This window comes from Rhinatrema bivittatum, chromosome 6 (genome assembly GCF_901001135.1).
Source record: "Rhinatrema bivittatum chromosome 6, aRhiBiv1.1, whole genome shotgun sequence".
Classification (NCBI taxonomy): Eukaryota; Metazoa; Chordata; class Amphibia; order Gymnophiona; family Rhinatrematidae; genus Rhinatrema; species Rhinatrema bivittatum.
Window position 1 is genome coordinate 35774473 of NC_042620.1, and position 17784 is coordinate 35792256.

Genomic DNA, 17784 nt, shown 5'->3' on the forward strand with positions numbered 1-17784 from the left:
TCGTACCAATCTTGCACCAGGCCAAGGATCCACTTCCAGCCCAACAGGTTGCCAAGGCCATGGACTCGGCGGAGTCTCCTGCCTTGCAGGCCATCCCTGGTCTGGTCACTCGTGTCCGAGAGCAACAACAGATCATGGAAGTGTTGGCTTCCTCCGTGGAAAAGATGCATTCTCAATTGAAGGAATCTACCATGTCCAACCCAGGGGCTCTTGCCCATACCTTGCTCTCACGGGCAACGCTGGCCCTCCCAGCATCACCCCATTTCAATGGGGATCCTCGCCTCAGTCAAGGCTTCATAAATCAATGTTATATGCAGTTCTCACTGCAACCCTCGTTTTTCCCCAATGAAGCAACAAAAATCACATTCATCCTCTCGTGTCTTGAGGGGAAGGCCCTGGCATGGGCTTCCCTGCTCTGGGAGCATTCTGACGCAATCCTTCACCAGCTCCCTCAGTTAATCTCCGTCTTCCGATGCACCTTTGAGGACCTAGGCCGACAGGCGGTCGCTGGCTACCACCTACTCCACTTCAGTCAAGGCTCGCACTTGCGAGGAGCCAATGCAGATCAACCGCGGCTGCCTGACTCCAGAGGAACTTCTCCGACGAAGAAAATCTGGTCTCTGCTTGTATTGCGGTGGTTCCAAACACCTTCTCCAGACTTGTCCTGTTTGTCTGAGAAACTTCAAAGCCTGAGCCTGGAGGGGTCTCAAGCTTGGGAGCTACAGTTTCTGGCCCTCAACTGTTGCTGCCTATCTCCCTCCATAGAGAGTCACGTTCATTCGCCACCACCGCCCTCGAGATCACTTGGGCGAGTAGAAATTTCATTATGGAAGAGATCGTCACACTCCTTCAGATACCAGTCCAACCACTGGAGGTACCACTATGTATTGCCTCAATTCAAGGAGAACCTCTCCCTGATCGTATCACTCACCGTACTGTGGCCATTCGCCTCACTGTTGGGACCCTCCGTGATGAGGAGATCTCCCTTCTGATTTTGAAATGATCAACACACCCCATAGCCTGGAGTTCCTAGGCTCCAGTTACATGCTCCCCACTTCAACTGGCAATCCCTGCAACTCACCCAGTGGGGTCCTCGATGTCAAACCCACTGTTTACGGCAAGTGTCTCCATCCGTGACTGTCCTAAGCTCTACAACCCTTTCCGGGTTACCTGCTCCATACTTGGAATTCAAAGACATGTTCTCCAAACAAAACACCGATATCCTGCCTCCACTCCGGAAGTTTAACTGCCCCATAGAACTCATACCTGGAACCATGCCTCCCAAGAGCAGAACCTATCCTCTTTCAATCCCAGAAATGAAAGATGTCAACATACATCAAGGAAAATTTGGCCAAAGGGTTCATAAGACCCTCTACTTCCCCGGCAGGCGCCGAGTTCTTCTTTGTAAAGAAGGATGGCAGTCTAAGACCATGGATAGATTACTAAACTAGATCTATGGGGGACATATAACCTAGTACGGATTAAACCAGAAGACATCTGGAAAATCGCCTTCAATACAAGAGACGGTCACTACGAGTACATAGCAATGCCCTTTGGGCTCTGCAATGCCCCTGCAGTCTTCCAGTGGCTAATGAACACGATTTTCCGGGACCTTTTGTATTCATTCGTCGTAGTGTATCTGGACGATATATTAATCTTCTCCAAAGATCTGAAGTCACATCGTTCCCATGTTCAAACAGTCCTCCAGCGCCTCAGAAACCAACATCTCTATGCTAAATTGGAGAAATGCATTTTTGAGCAACCCAGTCTCCCATTCCTAGGCTACATCATCTCCAACCGTGGGTTCACCATGGACCCCGACAACTCCAGGGTATTCAAGATTGGCCTCAACCAGTGGGTCTCCAAGCCCTACAAAGATTCCTTGGTTTCACAAATTACTATCGAAACATCATCGCCAGTTACTCCACACTGGCCACTCCACTCACCGCTATGACGAGAAAGGGATGTGACCTTCAGGTGTGGAGCCCCAAGGCCCAATCAGCGTTCCATACCTTGAAAGAGGCCTTCTGTACTGGCCCTTGTTTACGACACCCAGATCCTAACTGCCTTTTCATAGTCGAAGTCGATGCATTCGCTATTGGAGCAGGAGCGGTCTTGAGCCAATACTCCACCAAGGGAACCTTAGTTCCATGTTCCTTTTATTCACATAAGTTCTCCTCCACAGAACAAAATTATACCATACGGGACCGCAAACTCCTAGCAGTGAAACTTGCCCTGCAGGAATGACGTCTCTGGCTTGAAGGGGGGCAACACAAATTCACAAAATTTACCGACCATAAAAATCTGGAACACCTAAAGGAGGCCCAGTTACTTAACCCAAGACAAGCCCGCTGGGCCCTATTCTTTGAGTGCTAAAACTTCAAGCTCTGCTATTTCCCAACGGCAAAAAATCTCCGTGCAGACGCGCTCTCTCGCTCCATTGAGCCAGAAGACACACCCGAGACTCCCAGGCACATTATTGATCCAGCCTGCATATCTATTGCAGTCACCACCACGGTACCAGTCAGGAAGACAGTGGTTCCCCGCTGTCTCCGTGAACGTGTACTTCATTGGGCTCATGACTCCAAGCTGACCGGTCACCCCGGCCCAGCCCGAACTCTCAAGATGCTCTGAAGACACTATTGGTGGCGTGGTATGACAAAGGACTCCCGAGAATACATAGACTCCTGTCCGATTTGTGCACAGCAAAAACCCCCGACTGGTCGCCCATGGGGGCTTCTTCAACCACTTCCTGCACCCACCGAGCCCTGGTCTAGTCTCTCCACAGACTTCATCATGGATCTGCCTCCTTCAAAGGAAATACTGTAATCTGGGTCATAATAGACCGTTTCTGTTGTGTTCTGCAGGCGCGCCCCCTACCTGATCCCGGCGGCGACCCGCCCCAGCAAGCACCTGGAAGAGAGCAGGTCTGGTGCGTTGTTCCCGCATGGTGGCGCGGGCCCCCGAAGTGACCGCCGGGCTGGGAGCCGTCCCTGCTCCCTCTTCGCGGCGTCGGGTTGCTTCCCCCGCGGGTCAAGAATTAAAGATGGCCGCCGCCATCTTAGGCGCGAGGCCGTGCCTCCTCACCAGAATTAATGATCCAGAGCAGAGGAAGTATAAAAGGAGGCTTCCTCTGCTCATTCCTTGACTTGGCAACTTTTGGGTTAGTCAGGTCTGCTTGCTTCGGTGAGTTCTTGTGCTTTGGATCCTTGTTCCTGTTTTGTCTTGGTGTTCCTGGTTCCTGACTTCGGAACTGCTAGCGGTGATTCATGGTGTGTGACTTCGGATTGGCTAGCAGTGATTCCTGGTATTTGACTTCGGTTTGGCAAGAGGTTTACGGGCTCCTCCTGGGTGGACCATGGACTTCCAGTGGTGAAAACATACTTCCTTTCCTTGACATGCTCCACCTCGACGTGCTCCGCCTCCTGGTGGCAGCTGCTCTCTGGGTCCGACCAGAGGGCCATACCAATCCTGCACCAGGCCAAGAGTCCACCGCCAGCGCAACATAAACTCCATTAACACCATGTTTTTACAAAATCTGTGCTGTGATATATTCATGTTTTAGCCTAACCTAAATGTGCAAACTACAAGTAGTCTATTTATGTTCTCTTCAATTAGCAAAGACTGACTTGCTGTCGTGCTTCCTCCAGTTCATTCTTGATAAAGTGTCAAGTGCTTGATAAGGCAGAAAAGATTAGCATGCTAGGAAAATCCAAATCACTCCACAAACAGTCAGTTCATGTTTTGATTCATAGGTCTTTTCAGTTTTACAAAAGTTAAAGAACAAACATTCCAACTCGATCCAAGCACAGGGCAGGCATTAATTTCTAAGCAAACCGAAAAAGTGTACAGAAAAGCTTTTCTGTACATCCTCCAACTTAATATCCTAGCAATATTAAGTCAGAGGAATATCCTAGCGATATTAAGTCAGAGGAACCAAAATTAAAAAAAAAAAAAAAGTGTAAAAAAAAAATCTGCCCACTAGTCAGCGGTTAGTAAAATGGACGTTCAATTTTATCGTGTCCATTTTCCTAACCGATGGCTGTCAGTGGGTTCGGAAACATATGCCAGTAAAATGCAGCGTCGGTTGTCAGACCCGCTGACAGCCACCTCTACTGCTAATAAGGAGGCGCTAGGGACATGCTATTGTCCCTAGCACCTCCTTATTAGCGCACCACCTCATTTAAATTCTGAATCGAATGCCCAGGAGAGGTGGCTGGGTGTGCATCGGGAGAGCAGGCACTCAACACGGAGCGCCCGCTCTCTTACTGTATTGGCCTGATTATTCCCGAGTCTACCCCCTTGGAGTGTCATATCATGACTCTGCACAATGAATCCCAGTTAACTAAACTTTCAACCAACTTCTCAAGTTTGTTCAATCGCTTCTCATTCATAGAAACATTGAAAAATAGAAATGACGGCAGAAGAAGACCAAACGGCCCATCCAGTCTGCCCAGCAAGCTTTCACACTTTTTTTTTTCACATACTTATTTGTTTCTCTTGGCTCTTAGTAACCTTTTTTATGCTATTTCCCTTCCACCCCCACCATTAATGTAGAGAGCATTGTTGGAACTGCATCTAAGTAAAATAGCTTAATTAGTTAGGGGTATTAACCACCACAATAAGCAAGCTACACCCATGCTTATCTGTTTATCCAGACTATGTAATTCAGTCCTTGTTGATTGCTGCCTGAATATAGATCCACCTTTCTTCATTCCCCCCTGCCGTTGAAGCAGAGAGCTATGCTGGATATGCATGAAGTGTCAAACTTCCTCCCCTGCCATTGAAGCAGAGAGCTATGCTGGATATGCGTGAAGTGTCAAACTTCCTCCCCTGCCGTTGAAGCAGAGAGCTATGCTGGATATGCGTGAAGTGTCAAACTTCCTCCCCTGCCGTTGAAGCAGAGAGCTTCAACGGCAGGGGAGGAAGTTTGACACTTCTAACCCTTCCGCAATATCGTTCATAAAGCTATTGAACAGAATCAGCACTGGAACCAGTCCTTGAGGCACTCCACTTATCACCAGTCTCTCCTCAGAGTAGCTCCATTTACCACTGCACACTGTCATCTGTCGAGCCAACCAATTTGTAATCCACTCCACTACCTTAGGACCCACTCCCCAGGCTGCTCACTTTATTTAAGAGCCATCGATGGCGGGACTGTATCAAAAGTTTTGCTGAAATCCAGATAAATCACATCGAGCGCTCATCCTTGATCGGATTCTCCGGTCACCCAGTCAAAAAATAAAAAAATCAATCAGATTGGTTTGACACGACCTCCTTGTGGTAGAACCATTTTGCCGCGAATCCTGCAATCCACTGCACACACAGAGATTTGTATATGTTTATACAAATATTCATTTCAATACTACTTCGCCTTTTTCCATTTTCTCCCCAATAACTCCAATATCAACTTAAACCTTCCCCACTCCTCACAGTTAATATAAACATGTCAAAGCATCATGATTACCTAAAGGAGAGTCAGTAGAAGAAATATTTAACTAATGTACAAACAAGAAAAAAAAAGAGGGGATTTTTACTTTTAAACACATTATTGAACCGGACTGGGTTCTTTAGCTTCTACCCTATAAAAAGTGTAGTAAGCAGGTTCACACTTTCGCTGCTTCATTAATGCCCTTGCTTCTTGCCCTGTGTGGCAGAGATCAAATACAGAGTTACATCGTCTAATTAAAGGTGAAGGGACCGGTACGTATAATATATTAATCTGGGCTGCAGTTATCAAAATGCGTGGTTGGCCCAGTCAGAGCCAAGAGGAAAAGCAGAGATCCTTCCGTTCTCCTTGTGACCACCCGCTCCTTTCATCCTCCCCCAGAGGCCGTTTCTCCATAGTGAAGAAATGCATCCAGAAAGCCACCAAGAAGGACGTAGCTGTCAAATTCATCAGCAAAAAGATGAAGAAGAGAGAGCAGGCAGCGCACGAGGCCGCCCTCCTGCAGCACCTGCAGCACCCGCAGTACCTCACAATCCACGACACCTACGAGTCTCCCACCGCCTACATCTTGATCTTAGAACTGTAAGTGGGCCTGCCAGATTGCAGGGTCGGCGAATTGACAAGGGAAGGGGCTAACGGCGGCGCGCTGCCTGACTATAGCGCGCCCGCCGTTGGTAGAGTTAAAAGCAGAGAGAATTAATGGGGGGGGCGCGGGGATTCTGCTAAACGTGGGAAGCTTGAATCAAAATATTATTTTTACGAGGTCTGCATATTCTTCCATGCTGGCCACGTTTTTGTTTTGGTCCCAGGTGGTTTTTATTGGTGGAACAGTGTCAGGTGACCAAGCTTTGGAATGATTCCATGCGTGGTTCTGAGCCAAACCACACATAAAGTTGGCACTAAGCTACCAGCTTTCATTTCCTTTTTTTTCCTGATTTCCATTTTTTTCCCCCAACTCATTTTCTACCTGCCTATTTACAGAACCTTGCACATCTCGACAGCAAGGCTATTTTGAAATATAGCTTACAAATAATTTTAGTGGCCATGAAAATCCATTTGTACTATATTCCAATACTGCTGAAGAGCTTTTACTAGAGTAAAAAATAGCAACGTAATTTGCTTTACAAAAGAAGTGTGTGTGTGTGTGTGTGTGTGTGTGTGTGTGTGTGTGTGGGAGGGGGGGGGGTGTCTATAAGTGTGCAGTTGTGTTTTCCTTCAACTATTTCTTTTCATCACGTGAGTAGCGAGAAGGAATGTTAACCTGCTGCATTTTTAAACATTTGCTAACCTTATGAACTATTACTTTAGAATGACTTTGGTTTTCTTTTAACTTGGTAATCATAGATTATTGGAGCGTTTATTGGCTGTTCTTTGGGTTTGTACTGACATTATGGAAAGAGGCATTTCGTTCTGTTTTGTTTTGTTTTTTTGCTTAGGTTGGATGACGGACGGCTCTTTGATTACCTTATGAATCACGACGAACTGATGGAGGAGAAAGTAGCTTTCTACATTAGAGACACGATGGAAGCCTTGCAGTATCTGCACAACTGTAGAGTAGCTCATTTGGATATAAAGGTGAGGCAATCTTATTAAGAGACCGAAGAACGTTTTTGGGGGTTTTATTGCTGAAAAATAATTTGTACTAGGCTTGCCCAGTGGCAGTGCCTGGGTCTGAGTCACAGACTTGGTTTCTGCGAGAAACAAGTGGGCGAGAACAAGGGATGGTGAAGAGGACAAGGGACGTGGTTTTGAGTTTGGTGTCGTGTTGAGGAGAGAGAACCAGGTGTTGCTCAAAGGGACTGGTTTAAGGGCCTACGGTACCGGAACCAGGGAGAAGTGCTGAGATGGCCAGGATCTAAAACAGTGCAGAAAAAGAAAGGAAAAAAGTAATTTCACAAAAATTCTCTTCTTTAACCCTTTGTAGGTTGAGGAATCTAGGATGGCTGCATTAGCTTTAATCTTTTTATTTATTTATTTTTTCCTTTCTAAAAGAAAGGAGCCCATGCGCCTTCTTGGTAAATGTAATGTTCATTCGGATAAGATCTGCTTCACCTGCTCCGTGACACCATCATGCTAGGATCCAATGGAAAAAAATAAGCTGGAGGTCAATATTCAAGGCAGCATAAGCACATGGCGGTTAGGTTGCGACTGCTGAATATGTGCATAGGTTCAGCCACCGCTGCTTAGCCGCACAAGTCACTTATACGGTAAAATCGTTAGCCACCGTGGGCAGTGGATGGATCGGGGCGCAGTGAGTTAGCCGTACAAGTTATGTAGCTAACCACCGATATTTGGTCTTAGGCATAGAGCAGGTCTAAACTTAGCCGGTTATAACTTACACATACATACGCCGTCTATCCAGTGGCTGAGCCGTGCCACAGAATATACCTTGCAACTTCCCCGGATCAGTTATATCAAGCTAAGTTTCTAAAAACGGCCAGCTGTGAATTTTGACACCCCCCCCCCCCCTCTGATGTCTTTGAATGATTTATGTGGATTAGATAAGCTAATTGTTGGCAGGAGTTCCAAGTTGTGCTGATAAAGAGTAAAATCTCTGTTTAACTAAGAGAAAAGGACTTATATTTCTCCCACAGTGCCAGTGTTCACAGTGGACCAGCAGTTGCAACTTGTATTAAAAAAAAAACAAACAACAATATTCTTAGATTAAGTTTATTATTAGCTCTTGCTTTCCTAGTGCAAGGTCCTTGTGGCGGGATGATTCTGGTTTTCCTGGTATAATAGCCCTGCTACCTTTCACAAGTCAGGTTCCCATTTTGAAAGTTCCTTTCTTCAATTCGATGGAATTACAGCCGGGAGGGGGGGGTGCAATTCTGCACCTCGAGAGCCACCAACAGGCCAGGTTTTCAGGATATCCACCATGAATGTGCACAAGATAGATTTGCATACATTGGAGGCGACGCATGCAGCTCCGTCTCATGCATATTCACGGTGGATTTCCTGCAAACCTGGCCCGTTGGTGGCTCTCGAGGACCCGAGCTGGCCACCCCTTGGATGCAGCAGGGTCAGTTCTGCATACACTAGCTGCCATGAAATTGTTCTTTATAAGACGTGGACTTTATAGTCTGTAATGGGACCCGGCCGATGAAAGCTGCTGTTAAGCACTTTCTGCATCCCAGCGCCACACCTTGGTTACTGATGAGAATAAGACAAGGTTTTTGGGACGGGCTGGCAAAATGCTGATGAAGGGATGGAACAAGGAGGGATCATATTATGAGTTCTGCAAGGGCTTTGCTGCAGATGGTTGGGTGCGGGGGTTCTACATGAATTCAAAAGGTTTGAAGGCTGCTGCCCCCTGATAAGACTCTCCTTTTAGAGACTCCATCTGTTTAATTAGGGCAAGCCAGCTGAAAAACTCATTTTTTTCCTCGTTTTCCCATTTCACCTTAGTACGCGCTAAATTATTTTACAGCATGTTAAAAACTCACTTACTGCAGGTTAACATGAATAAATGTGCAGCAATTCGATGTACTGCACAGAAATGATTTTAGTGCATGCAAAACGATTAGCGCGCACTAAAAAAAATTACCATGTATTAAACAAAAGAAACAACAGAACATCCCTACGTTAGGACAAGTTTCCTCACTCCCATGTTTCACAGATCCCAGCCCTATTTGCACTTCACTAGATTTCTAGGCCGCTTTGAGCCACTGCACACAGCGGTTTTGGAAAATTCCCGAGCTGCGTGCGAGTCCCTGACTATTGGGTGATAGTCAACCCAATACCTCTTGTAGAGAGAGGAGAGAAAAAAAAGCATCTGGACTGGCTCAGTGTCATAACAGTTTGACAAGCCTCCAAATTTCATGCACCTTGAGATTTTTGGGAACAGTCATTTCCTCCTTGCACATGAGACATGAAGCACGAGGCTGAGCGGCACTGAAGGGCCCTTGGCTCCCCACGACGTTCTCATACCAGCAAGTTAACCATGCCCTCCCGTGAGTCACTGCGTGCAGCTGACAGCGTTCATTAGGCAAGTGTGACGCCAGCAGCAGTATGCATTTTTATAAAGTTGTTTGAAGGCATGTTTTAATAAACTACATATTAATTGTATTTTGACTTGTAAATTGTATAGGGATCCTGATGTTATGTGATTCATAAATCTAAAATATAAATATATAATTTTTTTTTTAAATTTAAAAAAGTGCCGCAGAGAGAGGCTCCTCTGCAATCCACAGTGGAACATTACAGTATCTGTTTTTTGTAGAGCCGGCAACCTCAGATATGGAAAAATTGATATTTCTGCATTCTTGTAGAGTAATTTGTGACATTCATCACCAGTGCTTAACAAGAGCAAGTGCAGCCCAGGCTGTCATTCACTGCCTCTGTTTTATTTACTGAAGAAGCTGACCTAGCTCAAAGAGTGGGTAATTTTTAAAGGCTACCGCCTTTGTGGCAAAACACTGCTTTACCCACTGCTATGGCCTGCTCTACCCAATATGCGAGTGCACGTGCGCACACGGGGCCTGCATGCTCACAGATTTACCTGGACTGAGTGCAGGCGTTCCCCAAGGGCAGCTTTGCAGAGAGGTCTCTGCACTTAGGTGCGCACTTGTTTTGCATTTTCAAAAGCATGCATGCAAATTTTCTAGAAAACGTATAGCAGGGGTAAACTGTGTGCCAGGCAGTGCTGTTGGGGATATTTTTTTTCAAAACAAACTTAGGCGTGTAAGCTCTCTTTGAAAACTGATGTAACTCCTATATGTGCTGGATGCAGAATCTACGCAGGCCGTTACAAAAGCCTTCCCTTGATTTGTAAGAGGTTCCAGGCCGCTTCAGACCAACGGCCCGTCAAGCCCAGCATCCTGTCTCCAGTGCTAACCAGTGAACAAGATACTTTTTAAAAGATGGAATCAGAAGCCCTCAGCAGATTGCAGAGCTTGGCCAGATCACTGTGCAGTTTGTACATTTGGGACAAAATATGGAAAGAAAGAGGAGGAGGAACTGGAGAAACAGAACCCATCTTATCATGGGCCTCTGTCTGGAGGCAGGCCATGGCTCCATATCTTCTCCCTGTAAGCGTCCACCACTGGCCTAGTCTGAAATGTATTTTTTTTTTAAACCTCTCCGGTCATAAACTCAGCACTTGGTACTGAAAGTGCTTCTCCGCTTTCTGCTTAATTCTGTCCCTCACCTTCCATTCTGGCCTCGTGTAGGAGTCATGCATGGAGGGAGGTCATCTCACTCAGGTCAAACTGTGCAGGCTGAGCCAGGCCTGGAGTTTCTTAGGAAAATGAGAACCACGAAGCTATGTAAGGAACGGGGCAAAACCAGAGCTGGGTCAAACTGTTTGGGTCGACGCAAATGGGGAAAAAACAAACAAACCCTGAAGCATACAAATCAGGAAACTTTCTATTATACAAGTCCAAATCTTAGTTACCACTGGTTGTCTGTGTGATCTCGGGGGTGTCATTTTACCTCCTTTCATTACTCTCTTCTGGTTGTCCAATGCCTTCTCACTACTATGAAGGCTTTCACTAGCAGGTAGCCATGGGTTCCAGTTCTTTCCCGCTCTGCTGAATGTCTGCATGCATTTCTCAAATATTCCCTTCAAATGTGCACTCTGGCTTTCTTCTAAATAGGATCATTTTATAAATACAAATTATTGTTTCTCAAAGGTGTACGCCACCACACAAGCCTTATTGCTGTTTTTATTTTGTTTCTCAAACAGCCAGAAAACCTCCTCATCGACCTGCGGATCCCAGTGCCTCGTGTCAAACTAATAGATTTGGAGGACGCCGTGCAAATCACCGGCCACTATTACGTTCATCAGCTGCTGGGAAACCCCGAGTTTGCGGCTCCCGAGGTGATCCACGGCGCCCCCGTGTCCCTGAGCACGGATATCTGGAGCATGGGGGTCCTGACGTACGTGATGCTCAGCGGCGTGTCCCCGTTCCTGGACGAGAGCAGGGAGGAGACCTGCATCAACATCTGCGGGGTGGATTTCAGCTTCCCTCAGGAGTACTTCTGCAGCGTGAGCCACGCTGCCAGGGACTTCGTCACGGTGATCCTGCAGGAAGACTGCAGGCGGAGGCCGACGGCGGCCACCTGTTTGCAGCACCCCTGGCTCCAGCCTCACAACGGCAGCTACTCCAAAACCCCGCTGGACACCACGCGCCTGGCGTCTTTCCTTGAGCGGCGGAAACACCAGAATGACGCGCATCCGGTTCCAAACATCAAGGGCTTCATCATGAGTCGAATGAACCTAGGGACTTAATTAATGCACCGAGGACCTGTAGGATTGAACTGGGTATGGAAAGGGAGGGGGGATGGGCCAGGCAGAATAATGCATACACACCCCCCAGTTGCAAGTACCTCGTGGTATGCGGTTTCCCCAGCCTTGGGTCCACACCATGGGGTTGCTCATTCTGCATCTGACTCTTGTACAGTAGGCGGCCGCACTGAATCTGGGAGGTTTCAGAGACTTGGCTCTAACTACACTTTTGCTCTGGAGCAATTCTTGTCTATACAGAAATCCGTCTGTTAAAAGTGGCAGTGTTAGATGCCCTCTCCTAAGTTCCTGACATATTTTCGAAGGAGCGCTATTCCCACCTGGCTGCTGCCCAGCCCTTCCTTTCAACTCATGTTCCTCAGAACCAGTAGGAAAGGGATAACGTTGTAAGAATAATGCTAGAGGCTCTAGCTTACATAACGGCTATCGATAGTGCTTTTCAGCCATAACTCGCGTTCTGCATGCCGAGGAGAGAGGTCTAGCGATACTGCTGACGCACCAGACATTAAAACAGAAGGAAGAACAGGAGACACAGACCCAAGCAGGGTTGATGAGGAAAGAAAAACACCCTATAATAATAATAATAATAATTTCTTCTGAAATTCCCAATTTTTATTAGTAGAGAAAATAACTTGGGGGAGGGCAGGGGCGAGAGATAATATTTTAGCAACTTGTTTTGATACGTCTGTTGGGAAGCACTACCACTTTAAATGAGGTGTATGTTGTAAAGAAATGTTTACAGTGCAGCCTTATAGTATAAAAGAGCTTTAAATCGGAGAGGATCTTCAAGGTCTTGGAATGTAAGAAACGTACCTTTCTTTCAAATGAAAAATTACAGTTTTCAGGAGGATAGTGCATGGAGTGAAGGAGGCTCACCTCAACAGCTTTTGCAGTTACGTAACTTTGGCATGGGCTCTAGCTGTCATGCAAGGATTGACCATGAGTGCTACTTAAAAGGGATCATTTACTGAGCATTTTTCCCCATAGAGGCAGAATGGGAGATAGGCCTACGTGAATCTGGCCCTAAGATTGCCGCAAGCATAAACTATTCACATCCAGGCACTGGCCGACTCCTTTACGTCTGATCCTGAAATCTACGCAGCGCGCCCTTTAGCCAGTAGTGATGGAGGGCTATGCTCATCGGGGCCTGCACATTCTCTCTGCCAGATGCTGTTTAGGCTCAGCACAGATAGGCAAGCTTGATTTTTCTCTCTCTTTTTTTTTTTTAAGCATTTTGGATGCACTGAATGGCATAATTTTACCAAGCCCGTGTATTAGGAAAAGCTCTAACCTGTTCGTTTGTCTAAAAATGGGATCATTAGCTTGGTCCCGGGCTTCTCAGAAATTGCATTAGTCTATGTAAGCTCTAACCTTTCGTGCACCCAGGCATTTGAATGCCAGGGCCACAGGTTCCCAGCCTGAGGGTATGGAAACTCCAATGTCTTGGGAATCTTTAGTTCTAGTCTTAGGCAGTTCAGTCCAGTTTCAAGATCATCAAATCCAGGTAGTCACAAACAGGTTCTGTTCCAGTACTTTCAATCTTCACACACAAACCCAAGCATCCGATTCTTCAGTTTACACTGAGTATCACGGAGCGCACTCTCCAGGTATAGCAACACAGTTAAATAGCCGAGTACTAGGACCAAATTCCAGGGGCCGCTTGAGCTCCTCATGAAAGTGACCACTGGCCCCTGCTCAAACCCAATAAAAGGTCTCTTCCCGTGCATAAAATGGATTTACCCATTCCATAGAGCGGTTCAGGGGACAGGGTTCCAGTCTAGGAGATGGGTTCCAGGTCAAGGAATCTAGGCACCTTGACCTGACAAGATGCCGGTCAAGGTGCTCCAACCACCACTTCATCTGGGCATTTTAGCTGCAGAACAGGATTTCCTATTTCAAACTGCTTTATTGCATTGCAAATTTGTAAATACGTGCACATTTTGCTTCTGTCTAAAACTCTGAAAATCAATGGTAGCTAATTTTTAAAAAATGATTTATTTGGATTTCTCTCATTCCTTGCTCCAGATTAAAAGGCGGCTGTGGTTGACCTAAAGTTTACTTCAATATTTATTCGTTGGTAATGAAGAAATCAAAAGCTAGACCGATGCCTTGGAAAGATTTTATTAGATAATGCAAGTGCCCGACTCTGGCCAAAGTTTTGCCTTATTGCTGCATCAGGGGCATCACTTTTCAAAGATATTTTAAGGACTTTTGGTGTTTACAAACAGCCATGTTTTTGATATAAAGGACTTGTATTTGGGATAATGCAAGAGATTGCATTACATTCACTTGAAAGAATTTCTGGTGTTTACAAATAACCATATTTTGGACATAAAAAGAATTTCACTTTGGGATAATGTAAGAGATTGCATCACGATCAATCCAAAGATACTATGTGGAAAAAGACAATGAGCCTTTCATCTATATGTAGATAATATAAAAGAGCCTCTGATGCAGCCATAAGGCGAAACTTTGGCCAGAGTCGGGCACTTGCATTATCTAATAAAATCTTTCCAAGGCATCGGTCTAGCTTTTGATTTCTTCACTTCATGGCTTTTCTAGACCGTCTACCGCCCTGTTTCTTGGGTCCTTCCCTATTTCGTTGGTAATGAGCCACATGAAGACATTTGGTAAGGTACAACATAGAATAGTTCGTGAGGTGACCCAACAGCACACCCAGGCATTCTTCTTTCTGCGGTCCTGGATATAAAACGGACAATCAGCAACACAAAGATTAGACTAGGAACGATGTGCTTAATCCTTTTGAGGGGTGATTAAAATTAAAATCCACCACATGAACAGACCCTGCATTTTGACTGGCTCACCACAGACACACTAGCAATATTTAACCATCGATTTATAAGCCTTGACATCCCATTTAAATATCTTGGCTCTTGACTAGTTTTTATTCACCTTGTTTCTATTATTCACAGTGGTTATTAAACCTGCTAATGGTGGCAGGGACTCTGAATCCCATCGATACAGAGTTGAATGGAAGATATTTATTTTTCCCTGCAGTTGTTTATTTTATTTTATTTATTCCTTGATTACTCTCAAGTCTTGCTCTGGTAAACCAATGTGATATACAATAAAATTTAAAGGCTAAAATACAAATGCTAAAATAGTAATTAAAAACAGAGCCATAAACATAACAGTGTAAAATCAAACAAACAAATACAAACATAAAACAATGAAACTTAAACATAAATATAACAAACATAAGAGAAGCAAAACTAAAAGTGTAAAGCAAAAATCTAATCATCAATAAAATGACAAAAGATGCAAAACAACCAAAAGCGGAAAAAGGAATGACCTAATTATAGGAGTAGGGGTACAGAAATTGGAAAGCTGTTAAGACTTTCCTAAACTTAAAATAATCTTTCTCCAAGTACAAAGCCAGTGGTAAAGAGTTCCAAAGACTTGGAGCTAAGAAAAACCTCCAACTCTCCCTCCACCCCCCGACTTCCCTGGTTCATTCCAGCTTAATGTCCTGTGGGGAAAGTAATATAAATAATTCTTGTTGGGATTAATCACGTAGGGCGATGGAGGACTATAAGACTGGATAATTATGAAGGAGCTCTCCAGGGCAGGGCATTCAACATCAAGCACCCAATCTTGAATTGCAATAAAGTGGTAGTCCTCGTTAATCCCCTGGGCATGTGCAGCTAAGATGATCTGATCCTTAAGCCCCTATATACATTAAGGGGTAGATTTTCAAAGGGTTACGCGCGTAACCCGGAAAACCTACCCCAAACTCCCCCAGGCGCGCCGAGCCTATCTTGCATGGGCTTTCCTGGGGGGGGCGTGTCAGGGGTGTGTCGTGGCTGGTGCGTCATCGGGGGCATGTCGGGGGGGCGTTCCCACAGCCTCCGGATCAACCCCCTGACCGGACCATGGTGCGCCGGCAGCCGATCCGGTGCGCGCAAGTTACGCCTGCCTTGGGCAGGCGTAACTTGTGCAACAAAGGTAGGGGGGTTTAGATAGGGCCGGGGGGGGTGGGTTAGGTAGGGGAAGGAAGGGGGGGGGGAGTGGAAGGAAAGTTCCCTCCGAGGCCGCTCCAATTTTGGGCAGCCTTGTGCGCGCTGACCCCGGATTTTAACGGCTACGCGCGTATATTTTGAAATCCAGCGTACTTTTGTTTGCGCCTGGTGCGCGAACAAAAGTACGCTCACGCGTAGATTTATAAAATCTGCCCCTAAAAGCCCTTGGCAACAACACTCTAGTCCCAGCCAACCCAGGCTTGCAGCAGCAGATCAAAGTCATCTGCTTGAGCAAAGGCTGCAACCTGACACCCGATGAAGCCTCGCCTATGCCAACCTGGATTTCTTCCTAGACCAAAAGTTTTAGATGAGCAAACAAACAGTATATTAAATCATCAGATTGGTTTGCAGGGTTCGTGCCCGTTTGTGCCTATGGAGAAAATCCTACTAGTTGTAATGCATACTTTACCTTCACATGACCTCAATTCTGCCCAACACCTGGAGACATTTTTCTCATGTTGCAAAATAAAAAAGAGATTTAGGCCAGCTCGGTCCATATTGCATTTCTTCTGCAAAGATGTCCACCTCTGCATGATTTTAGGTCCATCTCAGGGTTCTCCTGCACAGAGGGCAGTTTGAGTACATGACAAAGGAGTACAACTTTCAATAAAAATGCAATTTAATTTAATGTACTCAAGAAAATTGTAATTGGGTTTTACAAAAAAAAAAAAAAAGATTAAAAAGAGGCACCCTGTGCTCCTGCAGACACGGAAGATGTAGTATAAGGCCGGAGCCCACTAGAAAAGAGAATCGAAATGCATTCAAAATGGGATTAACAGGGTAGCCTGTGGCTTAGGGTCAGTGCCCTGCAGATGACCTGGCTTTGAGTCCCAGGTCAGGTTTTATGTTGAGTGGGGGTGGGGTGGAAGGGGAGAGGAAGTCCCAGTCATTGCACAAGATTGACAAGTAATGACTGGACTTACGGCCCACGAGGGCAGGGTTCTGTCACAGCAGGGAGATTTTTTTTCTCCAGTCCTGCTCTTAAACTCACATCTCAATGCACAGTGGTATTTGTAGTCCCTGATTGATAGCGGAATGCATCAGGATGAGCCGGTCATAAATCCAGGATTGGCCAAAAATCTCACTCCGGGAACTGGGTAACTTGACAGCTCTATGTATACCCCTCTCTCCCTTGAGGGCCGTCATTACAATGACTGGGTTAAGGGAATTGGGAGGGGAATATAAAACATAGCACTGTAGTCCGGTAGGAGCCAATTCAGATGAAACTGGATACCCAAAGGAGAAGGAGGAAACAATGCTTAAAGAAATAGATATTAGGACTCTGACAGAGAGACAATTTGTGCATATGACTTAGTCCCACCCTAAGTATTAGCCATTAGGAGCTTTGCATAATGGTGGTTTCCACAGTCATTTCCCCCTGACTGTGGAAATGAGAGAGAAAACAGAACCGCTGCAGGGAAAAGATCAGTGAGTAGAGCTTTCGAATGAGAGCACCTGAAGAAGGGAAACCTGGCTCACAAAGGCCGCATCGGCCGCACAGGGACTTGTAGTTCCAGTCTCCCAAAGATATGCAAGACGACCCGTCCACAAGGCAATGGGGTAGAACAAAGGCGGGCTTCACCTCACGTGGATCCAACCGGTAACCACAGCCACATCCAACCTGGTTAGGCCCCAGTGTCGTTCTGCTCTGACTCTACAAGATGGAGTAACACAGCAGCAGGCTTGGTATACGCAACTCCATCCTGAAGCTGGGTTTCCGCTTCCCCACGTCACTCCCTTCCTATGGCACCCTCCTCATTCCTATTCGAATGAGTCCATTCCCCTCCAAACAATAATGTTATTGTGTTGTCAGGGGAGGGATAAACCCCCTCCCCCCCTCGTTATTCAGCAGATTGGAAGATCCTACTTTCCTGTCTCTGAATTTTCGTGAGATCCATTAGGGTGAGAAGAAGAGCAGGAGGAAAGGAGAAACGGGCAGACAGACTGGCCATCGTGTTATTCTACGACAAGGAAAAATGCCTTGAACAAGCCAAACTTGTCCTTATACCACATTCCTTCAGCACTGCTGAAATAAAAACAAGAAACAT

The 17784-nt window shown here is 46.0% G+C and overlaps 1 protein-coding gene across 1 annotated transcript in view; it reads left to right on the forward strand.

The window, feature by feature from the left end:
* KALRN (kalirin RhoGEF kinase) overlaps nucleotides 1–12887 on the forward strand; it is a 1195491-nt gene extending 1182604 nt beyond the window's left edge. The window contains exons 57-59 of the mRNA XM_029605245.1: nucleotides 5831–6031; nucleotides 6886–7024; nucleotides 11136–12887. Of these exons, the coding sequence (XP_029461105.1) occupies nucleotides 5831–6031; nucleotides 6886–7024; nucleotides 11136–11681 (886 nt within the window). The 3' untranslated portion in view covers nucleotides 11682–12887. The remainder of the gene's footprint in view (nucleotides 1–5830; nucleotides 6032–6885; nucleotides 7025–11135) is intronic.
* Nucleotides 12888–17784: the final 4897 nt, after the last annotated feature.